The sequence below is a fragment of the Amborella trichopoda genome, chromosome 3 (assembly GCF_054954075.1).
Source record: "Amborella trichopoda isolate Santa Cruz 75 chromosome 3, AtrichopodaSantaCruz75HAP2 v2.0, whole genome shotgun sequence".
Taxonomy (NCBI): Eukaryota; Viridiplantae; Streptophyta; class Magnoliopsida; order Amborellales; family Amborellaceae; genus Amborella; species Amborella trichopoda.
Genome location: NC_142338.1, coordinates 41001647 through 41017294, shown reverse-complemented (window position 1 = coordinate 41017294; position 15648 = coordinate 41001647). Strand labels below are relative to the sequence as shown.

At 35.1% G+C, this 15648-nt stretch overlaps 1 protein-coding gene across 1 annotated transcript; it reads left to right on the top strand.

The window, feature by feature from the left end:
- The first annotated feature begins 3829 nt into the window (after positions 1-3829).
- LOC18422559 (uncharacterized) lies at positions 3830-7297 on the top strand. The gene is made up of 3 exons (XM_006878514.4): positions 3830-4149; positions 4427-4578; positions 6803-7297. Exons 1-3 carry the CDS (start codon positions 4001-4003, stop codon positions 7090-7092), a joined length of 591 nt encoding a protein of 196 aa, XP_006878576.2. The 5' UTR covers positions 3830-4000; the 3' UTR covers positions 7093-7297.
- Positions 7298-15648: the final 8351 nt, after the last annotated feature.

The following is a 15648-nucleotide window of genomic DNA, read 5'->3' as shown; positions in this document are numbered from 1 at the left end:
ATCAAGAGAGCCACTGACCGTTTGATCTTAGATCCGCATCTTAAATTATTTTATTTTTATTTTATTTTATACAAATTGTATGAATATAAAATTTGGTAAGTTCCATCTTTTCATTGGGGCCCACCAATAAAAATATTAAAAATAAATTTTTGATAAAATATAATGACCTAAATACCTCTTGAAACTTTCAAGGATTTTGGTCATTTTATTTTATTAGAAATATTTTTTTATATTTTTTGCTGGTGCGAGTTTAATAAAAGATTGAATGTCCAAATTTGGTGTCAAAATAATTTATAGAAAAAATATTACAAATAAAATAGTATAGATACATGACATTGTGATCGCAACAATTTTAACCCTTCATTCAGAATGTGGGATTGAAAGCTTGCCCTTAAACAATATGTGACTCTGTTATGTGGTGTTTCCCAACGTTTTAAAAAAAGAAATGCGAGAGAGAGTGGACCAACCTTTGCTTATAAAAAAAAATGGAGGAAAAAAATATCATCTTTCCCCACCCGTTTCTCTCTCTAATGTTATTTTCTCTCTCTAAACTTTGACCTAAGGACACTATTTCTTTCGCCTAAAGAAACTCTACCTTTCTTTGACTTTTAAACGCACAAAAGAAAACAACTATTGGATTCACCTAGAGAAAACTGTTTTGACTTTTCAACGAAAAAAGGAAAAACAATTGCTTGTGGTGAAACCCCTTCGAATGGGTGGGGCCCGCTGTTTAATATGAGAATTGGGTTTTTAAAAACAATTTACACCAAAGTGCAGGCTCACCCGCAAAACGCAATGTTTCATGGAGAGAATATGTAAATGGTACGAACCCACGATTTCCAAAAAAAAAAAAAAAGAGCAAAGATCGTGCCAAACACGATGCGTATAGAGAGTGACGGAAAATCACATAAGTTCCACCACTAAAAAATATTCCGAATAATAGGGAAGATGAAACCTAAATCGCTCTGATATCAATATTAGTAAAAATTGATGGAGCGTAGATGAACATCAAACCCGAGATAAAAAAAGATGTGCTGTGAGGTTGGTGATCTCAGAGCTCGAATTTTGAATTAGAAACCTTTTTTGTTTTTAGGGAGAAAAAAAGAACTCGAATTTTAGATTAGGAACCTATTTTTTTTAGAGAGAAAAAAACCTATGCTCTGTATTTTCTTTGCTGTGGGTTTTTATAGTATCTTCCTCTCTATCACTTCCCATATTTATAGGAAGAAGATGAACCTCCGCGTGTCAATGTGTTTTTGTTGTATCTTCCTCTCTCTCTTCTCATATTTACAGGAAAAAGATAGGTCAACTCTCCTTTTTCTCCCTCCTTTTTCTCCAAAAGGTGTCAAGAAAACTACTTCTCTGATATTAAGGATGCTCATCTATATGAAAGTTGGAAAAAAAAAAGCTTTATAAAATAATTAATTATGTTAAAAAAATTTTATAAATTGACAACCTTAAATAAAACATATAATTCTTCTTACAAAACTAGTGAAGGCCACAGTAGGGCAAGCCACGTGAGCGTGCCAACACTTCTATAAATTATTATCCAGATTTGCCATCTCAATTGTGTAGGAGTCCGCTATACATGGCACTGACTTGAAGGGGTGGACGTTAAAGAACAAGACAAGCAATGAGTTAAGGAGGAGGAAGTTATTTCCGGTCAGTCCGAGGATGGCATGTCGAATTGCATCTTAATTATTTTTTTTTTAGTTTTTTCACTAGTAGGCCAATGCCCCAAGCTTTAGGGGCAGTGTCCCCAGCTTTAGGGGCAATGCCCAAGTGATCTAAGGTTTGAATCTTAAGACGGATGCTGAGCAATCCGAGGTCTCCATCCTCATACTGCTGTTTATCTCAAAAATTAAAAATAAAGAGTGGCGGTCCGATGATGGGGACCTCAAACCGCCCTAAAACTGAGTTGTGCTCAATCTAGAGAGCAGTCCAAGGTTCTCATCTTCAGACCTTGTTTTTCTTGAAAAATAAGACCTATAGTGCGGTACGAGGATGGCGACCTCAGATTATTTCTTTCTTAAAAAATAAGAAAAAAAGAGCAATCCGAAGATGGGGACCTCGAACTACTCAAGAACCAAAGGGTAGTCCAAGGATTCAAGCCTCGGACCGCATGGGCATTGCCCTTAGAGCTTGGGGCACTTCCCTACTAAAGATAAAACTAAAAAAAAATAAATTAAAATGCAGTTCAAGGATAGCATCCTCGGACCAAGGGTCAATTTTTTAAAAAAATAATAAAAATGCGGGTTGACCGACCCTCCTTGTAATTTTGCCTATAAACGGAGTATTTCGTATTTTAAGTAAAATTTTTGGATCCATACATTAATCACTCTAAAAAAAAATAAAGGTGGGGCAGGCCAAACTGAACTGGGTTTGTCTTGGCCTAGCGTAGGCCCGGCTCCTTACCACATTTATGGCTCACGCCCTAACTTTTTAGGGCAGGGCGGGCCGGCCACCCACTCAATTGCTACCCCATAGGGATTGTTTAGATAGCTGGAAATATATTGTATCTGAAATATATTACTAGCGTAATACCTTACATGCAAATTGATTGTTACTGTTAGGGTAGTATTTTAGATGCAACCTAAGAAATACATTGATCTTACTCCATATGGTTCAATATGGACTTGTCTATATTGTACCTTAAATTTGCTCTTACATTGCTCTTATTGGACATAACGATTTAATATGGAATTGTCTACAAAGAGACCATTTATCTTTGTACGTATAATCATTCTTATCCTTTAAATTTTAAAATGGGTTGTTGTATTTAATGTCATTGAACAAATACAAAATTTTTTTTAAAAAAATTCACTTCATGATTCACCTCCATTCACAAAAATAAATGGTTTCCTTGTAGACATTCTTATTTAATATTGAGAACGATTGTGACCTCTATTCACAAAAATAAATACTTTCTTTGTAGACATTCCTCTTTAATATTGAAATGCATATGTATAGATGGCATTGTCATGCCTCAAAGAATAATAACTTAAATTAATATTGGTCATCAACATTGAGTGAACTATTTTAGTCACAACTTTTAAATATCAGTAATTTGTAGTTTAAATAGTAAATGATAATGTATTTTAAAAAAATTTATTGTGAAATGGTAAAGTATTTTAAAAATTAAATTGAGATATTGGAGGAAGCCAATATGGAAAAAAAATATATAGCTAATATATTGTAAGTAATTTATCATTTTTTTCATCTCTATCTAAACTTTAATCTCAATTTTTATTTTTTATTTATTTTTTTTTTTTTTTTAAGATTTAGTAATCTAATAACTTATCAAATATAATTTATCAAAAAATTATTATAAAATATAATTTATCAAAAAATTATTTTTTTTTTAAAAAAAGACTTAACTTCAAATGAGGGCTACAATCAAATTCAAATGAGGGCTACAACCAAATTGAGATAAAAAGAAGTAAAAATTCAACCAAATTGAGATAAAAGGAAGTAAAAATAGATGTGCCCGGGATGGCGTAGAAATGGATATACAGTTGAAATTTTGTATTTGGTTAAAAGGAAGTAAAAATAGATGTGCGTGGGAAGGTGTAGAAATGGATATACAGTGCAACCACTTATAAGTGAAAAAGATTGGCACCACAAATGAATTTCACGTATTTTGGAAAATCTTCTCTAACTTATTTCTATTTTTTTTACGATTAAAGTATACTAAATCTTATATTTCCGTTTTCGTGAAATAGATTTTGAGGTAATCAAACCGCCCCTAGTCTTCCTCCGTTGGTCTCACTCAATATTCGTGGCAAAAATCTAAGCAAAGCTAGACACTTGTCCTGTAAACGAGGCAAAGACTTTGTACCCACTACTTCACAAAATAAGACTCGTTTTGTTCGCAACCGTTCCCTCTATAATACGCGCTTCTAAGCCTTTTGAATCCCTCCATCCATTTCGCACCCAACAAAAGCTTTCTGAACTTGTAATAACTCTTGGATCGGGTTGAAAGAGAAAAGAAAGAGGGAGAATGGTTTCTTTGAGGTTCTTGGTGGTCTTCATGTTCATAATTTGGTGCACTGTGATATGTAGAGCCGAGGTAGCAGGCCATGAAACCGATGATAACATGGAGGAAATGGCTGAGTCCTGGGCTCAATGGGCCAAAGACAAATTCTCAGAGTCAGTCTCTCTCTCTAAAGCCTAAGTGTAGGATCGCTTTTCTAAATGCATGGTTTTTGCAGGTTACTAGACCTTTTTCCTTATAGATGTGTGCCAAAGTGTATGGTTCTTTTCTTTTTTAATTCCTTTTTCCAAATTGTATATAGCACTTAATGTACATCTTGATACAATATCAGTGAGATTTTAAGTTAACAAGGAAATAGAAGGAAATACATCTTTCACACACATAAATTTAGAGTGGTTTTGTGATGGTTTTGGCTTGGGATGGAGGTTTCAGGGGATTTGGTATGAAACCTGAGACAAAGTTGAAGGCCCAAAATATTGCAGACGAAGCCGGAGGCGGAGCTGCGGAATTTGCAAAGCAAGCGAAGGAAATAATGGCTGGTGCTGCACAGATGAGCAAGGATAAGATGTCCGATATTGCATCTGGTAAAAAACCATAACCTACTGCCCACCTTCTGTGCCATTACTTAAATTACAGGGTTCGTTTATTATATTTGTTGATTGATGATTCCATGGTGTACCATATACGCATGCTTGTATACAATCATGTTATTCTTGCATACAATCAGGTCCTAGGATTTGTGACCTCAATTTGAGCAATGGATGATTTTATAAGAAGCAAAACATAAACTAATAATTTAAGGAAAATTTACTATACTTTCCCACCCATATATATTTTTTATACATCCCCTTGTCTCCCAGCCATAATGCACGGCCAAGATGGTCCCAATCACTTATACACTATTTTTATTTTAATTGTTTTTACAAATATTTTGACACCACATATGGAGGGTTCACTTTCTCAAACTTGCACTCGCAAAGAATATTAAAAAAATATTTTCAGAAACTAAAATGATGAAAATTTTTGTAGAAAGTTTAAAGGGGTATTTTTATCATTTTATTTTTGAAAATATTTTTTAATATTTTTTTAGGTACGCTCTATCATATTTATATGATTAATAAAAAATTAAAAATAAAATACTCTAGGACGACAGTTCTAGATCATGCAGTACTTGTAACATTGTCACAAGTACTTGTGGCGTTATGGCTGCCATCCATACAGATCAAATGGCCGGGAGATGAGATTTGTAAAAAAATAGAAAAAATATATCGGTGGGGAAGTACAGTAAGATTTTCCATAAATTAGTGTGAGGACTAATGGTAATTTTTTTATTAATTTTCTTTTCCTTTTTCCTTTGTTTTTTTTCCTTTTAATGAAATTTAGATGAATTGAATGAAAGAATTACATGATGCAGAATAATGGTTTAGGATCAAAACAGTTTGGGATCCATAATGTGAAGCATTCGTGATTCCAACTGTCTGGCTACGAAATCTAACCGACCTCTCTGTTCTTTTGTTTACTTGATAATTTGTTGCTCTTGCCACGTAGTCTAACGTTATTGGCACTCATTTTGGGTTCTATAGTGTTTAGAATTCTTTTAAAACAAGAATGTTTTAGGGCCTTGATGCCCCTTTTTTACCAGTCCCATCTCCTTCTCTTTCCTGTGATGCACTTAGCAAAAATAAAAAAATAAAAAATAAAATATTTCTCTTCGAAATAAATGATCAAAATGCTTTTCAGATTCAGGGATATTTTGGTAATTTTTTGTCTTAAAAAATATTTTTTAACATTTTTATCACTTCCCTTAAGCCATTTTTGCCATTGACTCAGATCTGATGTTTAAGATCAAGGATCACATATACTATATTTGTGAGTGGGCTCACATGGAAAGCATTCCCTTAATTAAATGCAAAATGAAACATAGATATAAGGATCACAAATATGAGGTTATGGGATTGTATTCAATGAGTTCATTTATTTATGGGTGCGGTTTGTACAGAACCTAGGCTCTAAACAATCAAATTAGAGGCTACCTTCAAATGGTATCAAGAAATGTGGTTTCAATACTTGAAATTTTTGTGATAGCTTTAAAATATATTTTCATCTTTATTTATACAGTTTAAAGCTTAAAAAATAGTGTAGATTGATAGATCTATGAAAACTTGAAATCTTGAAAATTGGCGTTCCAAAAATACGTTACAAAATACACCATTTTGAAAACTTGAAATCCATTTTTTTCTCGTGTCCATGCATCTAGATGTTGAGATGATCAATTTGAAGACATTTGGGCATCAAACAACCTCTTTTAGTGAAAATTTTGAAGTAGTCTCTAATTTGATGGTTTAGAGCCTCGGCTCTATATAAACTTTTTTATTTATTTATTATACCTTATTAGAGGTCACAATTGTTTATAACCATTTAAGGTGACATTTAATAGAGTGAGTATCACATGAGTCAAGAGAATTTCTTTTGAATTTTGTGCATGGTCAATGGAATAAATGCAACCACCCCATGTCATATCTAAAAGTTGAGATTAATTGTATCACCTTTTACTAGAAAAATGGTCTTATGATATACTTTTTCATTTGTTATTAAGTTTTTTTTGTGTGTGACTAGAAACCTCACTTTAAAATGGCAGGGGAAGGAAACCTTAACTAGAAAAAAAAATTTGGCAAAACCAAAAGGAAACATGGGGGTTTGTTTAAGAATTTCCTCTTAAAATGGGGGTTTGTTTATGAATGATTTTCCCTTGGTAAAAAGTAAACACCGAGAGTGAAAATGGAGTGGTCTATTGGTGATTTGGTGTAGGAGCTGGAGAGTATGCTTCAGACAAGGCAGCGCAAGCAACTGGAGCTGCAAAGGAGAAGGCAGGGGATATGAGCGACAAGATTAAGGATGGGAAAGATGAAGCCATGAATTCGGCAAGCCATCGTGTCGAGGAAGCGAAGCATAAAGCTGATGAGGCCTATGGAAGCGCTAAGGACACCATGACTCATCAAGCTAAGGTGCAGTATGAAGCTGCCAAGGAGAAGGTTTCTCAGGCAACTGATGAAGTTGCGGGCAAGATGAAGCAGGCCCAAGGCGGCGGCGAGCTTTGAGCAAACCCCTCTCTCTGTCTTTGTGAGAGTTTGCGGTGCAAGTGTATTTGTACTTGATTTTGGCTTCTTTAGCGCATAGAGAAAGTAGGAATTAGGGAGGATATGGAGATCTTTTCCAGTTTTTTGGTCTTAAGATTATCAACTCTTGTGAACTCACAAAAATATTTGTTGATTTGATTGCTAGACATGGTGAAATTTGTGGTCATATTATTTTTCCTGTTGATTTAGTTCAAACTCATAAACAAACTCATAAACCTTTCGTCGATATTGAGGAAGTTCCCCAACTTCTACCCCTCACAAGCCTGAGATCTGATTTTCCACTTAGTTTGGTTATAATTGTCGTTTTTGGTTGATTACAATTCAAGGCCGTGTTGATTTTCCTGGTAAATGTGGATCAAACTGCAATTAGGAGGATTATACATATTGGGTTTGAAAAATGCTGAAATGTTTGCTACCCTCAGTGGAGTGGACTTTCAATTTCCTCTAGCAAAATTCATGCTAGAGATATTTCTTGGGAAATTAACATAAATATACTTTTATTTTTTGTAATTGAAAATAAACCTTCAACTTTTATAAACTTTATACACCTTCTTGGTATTTTTTTAATCAAAATGGCCTTCACACTAGTATTACCGTAAACTTTAGCATTAACCGTAATGACTATCATATTTTATATGGCATGATAACTCGAAGTAGTTTAAATGTCAAAACTGAGGAAAAAGGGTATGCATGAGGTTTATGAAAATTAAAGGTTTTTTTTTTTTAATTTGTCAGATATATTTCTGATAATTTCCCATATTTTTTAGATCTGAAATTTGGGATGCAATTTTACTACCTATGAAATGATTTCAGCACAAGATTTCAAAGAGAGTTGTAAATTTTTTTTACCACAATGGAATAATTTTAGCAAAAAAAATTGAAAATTAATTCTCTATGTAATAAAGGAAAATAGGCCTCAAGATTGAATAGAGACTCAGGGCAGATACAGAACTTAAAAAGTTCAATTTTTTTATTTTAGAAGTAGCCATCTAATAATTGTTATAGGAAAATGGTTTGATAGGGCTGCAGCCTCAATAACTAATTGAAAACTGCAATTCAAGCATCGGAAAAACCTTTACATCGATCATCTCCAATTGAACATTATAGGTGTGAAAACAAATTTAGATTTCGAGTTCTATAAATAGTGTATAATGTAACAAATTATATGATTGTATATTTTGCTTTAAAAATAAGTGTTCATAGATCCATAATTTTTCTGTTATTTTTAAAATTTTAAATTTTATTATCGGTTGAAAATTTATTTTAGAGGGTGTTGAAAATTTATTTTAGAGCCATTTTGGAGATTTATGTTTGCTCTGTTTACTAAAAGTACTTTCCACATGTGGATTTGAGATGAGGGCTTTATAGAAATTTCATCCATTCTTGAATGGTTCATTAAAACAATCGACCTCAATTAGGGTTTTGACCAAAGGCGTAGAATACTCCTGTAGGAGCCCAGTATATGTCCTCGAAAAAACTGGACTGGATTGGCACATTTCCCATATACGAATGGGAACAAGTAGGAACGGTACTAAACTTGGACAGTCTTATGTTTTTCCTCATTTTTTTCACCTGAACTTCTCAAGCTTGTCATTTAGTTTACTTCTTGTTGATCTACAATAGCTCTAAATTATTTTTTTGCATTAAAATGTATTTTATGGAGAGATAAAAACTCATATTTTGAGCTCAAGACGTTGATCTGACATTTTTTGTTTTTCTAAATTTTCAATCTTAAGTTCTATTGAATTTTCTTTTCCAAAAATGTTAGGTCTTGTTTGGGTAAGTTTGAATAAGAATCATGGCCTAAATAGTAGGAGTCAATTTCTTATTTTGAATTAACTCAAATAGTAAGTTGTAGTTGTAGTAGAGCTATTTGTTAGGATAGTTTCCTTAAAAGTTGCTAACTAATTTTCAAGAAGATTTGATAACTGTAGAGGGAGAACAAAAAAGTTGTACCCAGATTGCAAAATCAGTCAATAAAAACTACTCTCCTCTTTCTTGCTGGAAATTGAGGTTACCCTCCTCGAAGAGGGAATTTAACTGCTTGATCCTTATCATTTGGTATCAAAGCAAACCTTGAACCTACGGTAAGAAATCATGGCAGATGGAACTATACAACATGACACTAGGAGAAGCATGGTGAGGCTCTCCAGGAAATTCGGCATGGTGGCTACCATTGAACTCAAATATGATGCATTGTTGGCTTCTCTAGTCAATCATCAATATGAAATGGGGGACTTGAATGCGGCTACACCACCGTGAATGATAACGGCTGCAAGAACATCCCCAACAAGGTATACAAAAGTCGATTTTCCAAGATTTGATGGAGAGGAACCCTTGGGGTGGGTAGATAGGGTCGAGCAATTTTTTGAATATAACAATACCCCAAAAGGCCAGAAAGTGGCTCTGGCCCCCATCCAACTTGAAAGAAAGGCACTGTAGTGGTACCACTGGTTAAAAAGGCCACCGGGCTGGTACCATGAGCAGAGTTCGTCAGGGATCTGCGCACAAAAGTTTGTTGGTGTCCTTTGCAAGGTAAAACAAACCTCCACTGTTAGTGCCTACTAGGAACAATTGGAGCAATTTGCAAACAGGACAATGAGACTTCCCAATGAATTCTATGTCAACTGTTTTATCAGCAGACATAGGGAGGACCTTCAGCCAAGAGTGCAGATGTTTTGACATACAAATGTCACACAAGCTATTGGCTTGGAACGACTACACGAAGAGCACGCTGATATCTTGACCCGGCTCCAATGCTAAGAGGATCAGTTATCTAATGTAAGCCAACACACCCTTGGATGTATTTTTAGCTGATGGTGGCAAATTGATTAGCAACGCAATCTGCAAGGATCTCAATTGGGTGCTGCTGGGCACCACTTTCCCGGCTAATGTGCGCCTATTGCCACTTGGCGGATATGATTTGGTCGTGGGAGTACAGTGGCTGATTACGTTGGGCCTCATACTATGGGACTTCTCATGAATGTGAATGGAGTTTACCCTTGATGAAATAAAATACGTCTTACGCAAGGCTTAGAAGGGTGCAATATGCTTTATTGATCCATCTCGCATGGGTAAGCTCATTAGTAAAAGTGGAAAAGGAGCGTTGGCTCAGCTTTTGTCTGACTGCAGCTAAATATGAAGGGGCTGGTGATCAAGAAATGGAGACGCTCTTGTTTGAATATGAAGATATCTTTGCGGAACCTATGGGGCTACCACCAAAACAGACCCATGACCATCGGATTCCCCTGCTTTCAAGGAGCCAACCTGCAAATGTGCGGCCTTACCAGTAATCGTATGTGCAGAATAATGAAATAGAAATGCTTGTGTGTAAAATACTTGAAGTTGGTATTATTCGACCTTATACAAGGACATACTCCTCACTAGTCTTACCAAATTGAAAGAATGATGGTTCCTGGCGCATATGTGTTTACTACCGTGCCTTGAACCGACTCACCATCAAAGATAGATATCCAATTCTAGTGGTGGATGAGCTCTTAGACGAGCTACATAGAGCTCGTTTTTTCTGCAAGTTAGATCTTAGGTCCGGCTACCAACAAATCTGGGTGCAGACGATGTGCACAAGACGTCCTCCACACTCATGAAGGACATTGTGAGTTTCTAGTGATGCCGTTTGGATTGACAGATGCACCATCCACTTTCCAAAGGCTTATATGAATGAGGTACTTCAACCCTATCTTCGCCAGTTCATTCTAGTATTTTTTATGACATATTGATCTATAGCTCCTACTGGTTTGACTACTTAATACATGAGAGGTGAACCCTTTATGCATTATGGAAACACAAACTATTCGTAAAGCACTCCAAGTGCCTGTTTGGGTGTCGCGAGCTTGATTATTTTGGTCATATTATTTCAGTTGGTGGAGTAGCAGTTGATCCATCTAAGATTGCTAGCATGACTCAGTGGCTTAAACCAAAGACGCTCTAGACCTTGTTTAAATGAATATTATCGAAGATTTGTGAAGGAGTATAGAGAAAATCAGCATGTCATTAATTGATACTAAAAAAAAAAATTCATTTATGTGGTCTCTTGAGGATAAGCAAGCTTTTGAAGAATTTAAGGTGGCTATGACCACCACACTAGTCCTTGCATTACCATATTTTTCCAAAAATCTTTGTGGTGGAGTGTGATGCTTCTAGCATTGGTTTGGGACGGGTGCTAATGCAAGAGGGATGACCCATAGCCTTTACAAGCAAGGCTCTTTCTGGATGCAACCTGGGCCTCTCTACCTACGAGAAAGAGATGTGAGCAATTGTACATGCAGTTACCAGATAAATACCATGTTTATTGGGCTGCCATTTTACGGTCCATACAGATCATCATAGCTAGAAATTCATGTTGAAACAATTAGTAGTCACTTTAGCTCAACAAAAATGGCTCAAGAAACTCATGGGGTATGACTATGAAATTTTGTACCAGAAGGGTAGTGAAAACATGGTTGCTGATGCATAATCTCGCTAGAAAGAAGTTTCCAACAGTGCTATCATTTTGGCTATATCTTCTCCCCATCATCTCTAGTTCGAGAATGTTAAGCAGAGTTGGGTTGAAAACATGGAGATGCAGGGTATTATTGTAGCTATTTTCATGTGATCCTACTGGCCATCCGGGTGTCACTTGGACCTAGGGCGAATGCGTTACAAGGGACGGCTTGTGCTAGGATCTAAGTCAATTTTGAAATTTCAACTTTTACAAGAGTTTCACTCAAGCATTGAAGGAGGACATTCAGGAGTGCGTAAGACACAAAAAAGGGTGGCAAGATCATTTTATTGGCTAGAAATGTAGCACGATGTGAACAACTTTGTTGATGAGTGTGATACACTATGGCTACCTCTAGTACATTGCATCCCTCGCCAATTCTAGATCAAGTTTGGATAGAAATCTCTAATGATTTTGTAAAAGGGTTGCTGGTCTATTTTATGAAGAGTGTCATTTATGTGGTGGTTGACCGATTGAGTAAATATACCCACGTCATCTCGTTGTCTCACCTGTATTTAACTATAACGGTAGCCCAAGCCTTTCTAGACAACATTTTAAAGTTGCATAGGATGCTAAGGTCAATCATCAATGATCGTGATCTTGTCTTCATTAGTCTTCGACAGCAAGGGACACAACTACATTTGAGCTCGTCTTATCATCCACAAACTGACGGCTAGACAGAAGTTGTTAATCGTTGTCTCGAGACACATCTACAATATGTCATTGGGGACAAACGTATACATTGGGCTAAGTGGTTTCCGTTGGCAGAGTGGTGGTACAACATCGCAACTCACACGTCCACCTGTATGTCTCCAAATGAGATGGTTTATAGTCAGCCACCTCTGGTAATGATACCATATGGCACAAGAGCTACTAATGTTGATGTTGTGGATAGCAATTTGTTATCTCAAGAGGCTGTTCTTCGACTTCTACAACAGAATTTGGAAGGTGCTCGAAACCGTATGAAGCAGCAAGCAGACGTTCCGAGTGTAAATTTGAGGTTGGAGACCTAGTATATCTTCATTTATAGCCATATCGCTAGTCCATTGTGGCAGTTCACCATGGCATGAAGCTATCTTCGAGATATTATGACCCCTTTCCCATCATTTAGCGAATTAGGAAGGTGGCATACCAGTTACAACTGCCTGATGGGTCTCATGTGCACCTAGTGTTCCATATATCCTGCCTCAAAAAGAAGTTAGGTGATCGTATTGTTCTGCAGTCCAACTTGCCTGATACTGATGAAGACACAACGTTCAAGCTTGAGCCTATTGCAATCTTGGACAACAAGCTAGGTAACCAAAGAAATAGAGCTATGATAGAAATCTTAGTGCAATCGTCTTGCTGATGCATCATGGGAAGTTTGGCATTAGCTAAAAGAGAAGTATCACCACTTTCAACCTTGAGGACAAAGTTGATTCCAAAGGGGCAGGAATGTTAGATGCTCATTTGGGTAAGATTGAAAAAGCATCAGGACCTAAATAGTAGGAGTAAGTTAGTTTCTTATTTTAAATTAATTCAAATAGTATGTTGTGGTTGTAGAAGAGTTAGTTGTTAGGATAGTTTCTTTAAAAGTTGCTAGCTGATTTTAAAAAAGATTTGATGGTTATAGAGGGGGAACAAAAAGGTTGTACGCCGATTGCAAAACCAGTCATTGAAAAAAAATTTATTCTTTTTTACTCAAAATTGAGGTTACCCACTTGGAAGAGGGAATTTATTGGTTTTTCTTGTTATTTCTTCAAAAACACTGCTTGATCCTTAAATGTATATAGATAAAAACAGAAAAATAATTTTAAATAAATATAATGACCAAAATGACCTTAATACCCTTAAAATGTATAAAGATATTTTGGGGCATGTTATTTTTATTTAATTATATTTGTATATTTTTTTAAATATGTGATTATGAGAAGTATGTGCACTCAAAATTTAAGTTCAATCCAATTTATAGGAAAGAATAAAATTGAAATACTAATTGCATTCTAAAACCTGGGACTTGAAGGTAAAATATAATATATTAAAATATATTTTCATTTCTAAAAAAATATAGCAGAGATTTAGGTAGATTTCCCATGTCTATTTGTTTTGTTTTTGGTTTAAGAGAGAAATTTTAGGATGCAAAAAAAATAATCGCAAAAGAGGGTAAATAATTGACAAGCTCACTGCAACCATTCTCTTGACTTCAAAGAAATCGCCATAGTTGACAAGCTCCAGGCAAAACTAAACTGATGACCATGCCCGAGGTAAAAATCGCCTACTGTAAATTGGGTGAGTTTGTACAAAATCAACTCTATTCACCGGTTCAAGATCTTGTTCCATCAATAAAGTAGGGGAAATTAATGACTTGGATTGGCCGAATGCCTAGTTCCCACTTATTATATTTTTTATTTTTTTAATTTATTTATTTTTATAGACCGATTCTCACACAAAGAGAATCCATTAGATTTACCAATTCAGATTGGTGATTCACGACTAGATTTTTAGGAGGCCGGTTCACCTTGCCGGTTAGGGGTGAGATTGGGGTCGGATCTGACCAAATTCGGATATGAATCTGGATCCAAATGGTATACAATGGATTAGGGTTGGATTGTGATCCAAGTCAGATCTTTGGTATTTGAATCCGGATCCAAATTCAAATAGTATGCATCAAATCCAGATCTAGATTACTCTCTATATATATAGTATATAAAAAAAATTATTACATAAAATAAACATTTATTATTTTAAAAAAATTGAGTTGGATCCAATTCTGGATTTGGGTTAAATCTGGATCTAATCCACCTGCACCCAAATCCAATACAATTTCAATTCGGACCCAATTTTTTGATTCGAATCCAAATTTCAAATCCAAAATTTAGGCCCATACCTTGATCCCAATAGAGTCCAAAATCAAATCCGAATCGGGTCAATTCTCTTCCAATTGCCGGTTACTGCTTATTCCAGTTCCAGAATGGGCAGTTTCTTAATCCGAGTTTTCCTGTTGGGTGAAGAAACCCTTCTCATGCTAACAATCGGTATGCCATAAAGGATATATTGGCAATATTTCGAGTAATCGTGGGACAATGTTAATAATGAGTTAGAACAATGATAGCGCGTTCATTGGAGTATCTTTTGTGGTAAAAAACAAATATAAATCGTGGTCTGCCATTGGTTGCAATCCCTGGTCCATATGGAACGGCACGTTATCATATCTCACCCAATCGCCATGTCTTGTTATATATGACCAAACTAACCCCGCATCTTACACCAACAGCATTTTAACAAGAAAACTTGCGGGAAATTTTCATTTTATTATTGAAAAAAAGAAAAAATACGAGTATCATGCTTCCCTGCTCCATCAAACTTATATGCTTTTCTTTATCCAACCGTCCATTTCGAATGAACGGCTTAGATAGTCTCAATTAGAATGTCACATCCCTACATTATTTTATTTTTAATGCTTTTCATAAATTATTTTGATACCACTCATCTCTTAATGTTGCACCAGTAAAAAATATAAAATAATATTTTCAATAAAGTAAAATAACCAAAATATCTCTAAAATTTTCAAGAGGTATTTTAGTTATTATATTTTATCAAATAATTATTTTTAATATTTTTTATGCGTGTCCTATTGATATGATGGCACATAGCAAATTTCATATTCATATAATTTGTAGAAAAAAATTAAAAATAAAATATTATATACTATCAGATCTAAATCAATCAAACGGGTAATAACTCACTTGATCTAAATTGAACCATTGGATGGGAGAAAACATATATCTTTTATGCAGCAGGTCAGTACAAATATCCTTCCCTTTATTCAATAGAATTTTTTATATATATACTTTTTACAAGTGCGTGTGAATGGTGAAATCTTACCTCAGTTTGACTAAAATTTAAAAATTATATATTATTGATGCAACTAAAAATCACCGACAGAAAACAACCAGCAATACAGCCACGTTATAAAGAAATAAATAATTGAGAAAAGAGAATCAACAAGAAAGAGCATAACAAAGGGCATCCACCATGTA

Coding starts and splice junctions, on each gene's coding strand:
- LOC18422559 (XM_006878514.4), top strand. CDS start 4,001: ATGGTTTCTTTGAGGTTCTTGGTGGTCTTCATGTTCATAATTTGGTGC. Junction 4,150..4,426: donor GCCAAAGACAAATTCTCAGA/GTCAGTCTCTCT, acceptor TGGAGGTTTCAG/GGGATTTGGTATGAAACCTG. Junction 4,579..6,802: donor GATGTCCGATATTGCATCTG/GTAAAAAACCAT, acceptor GATTTGGTGTAG/GAGCTGGAGAGTATGCTTCA.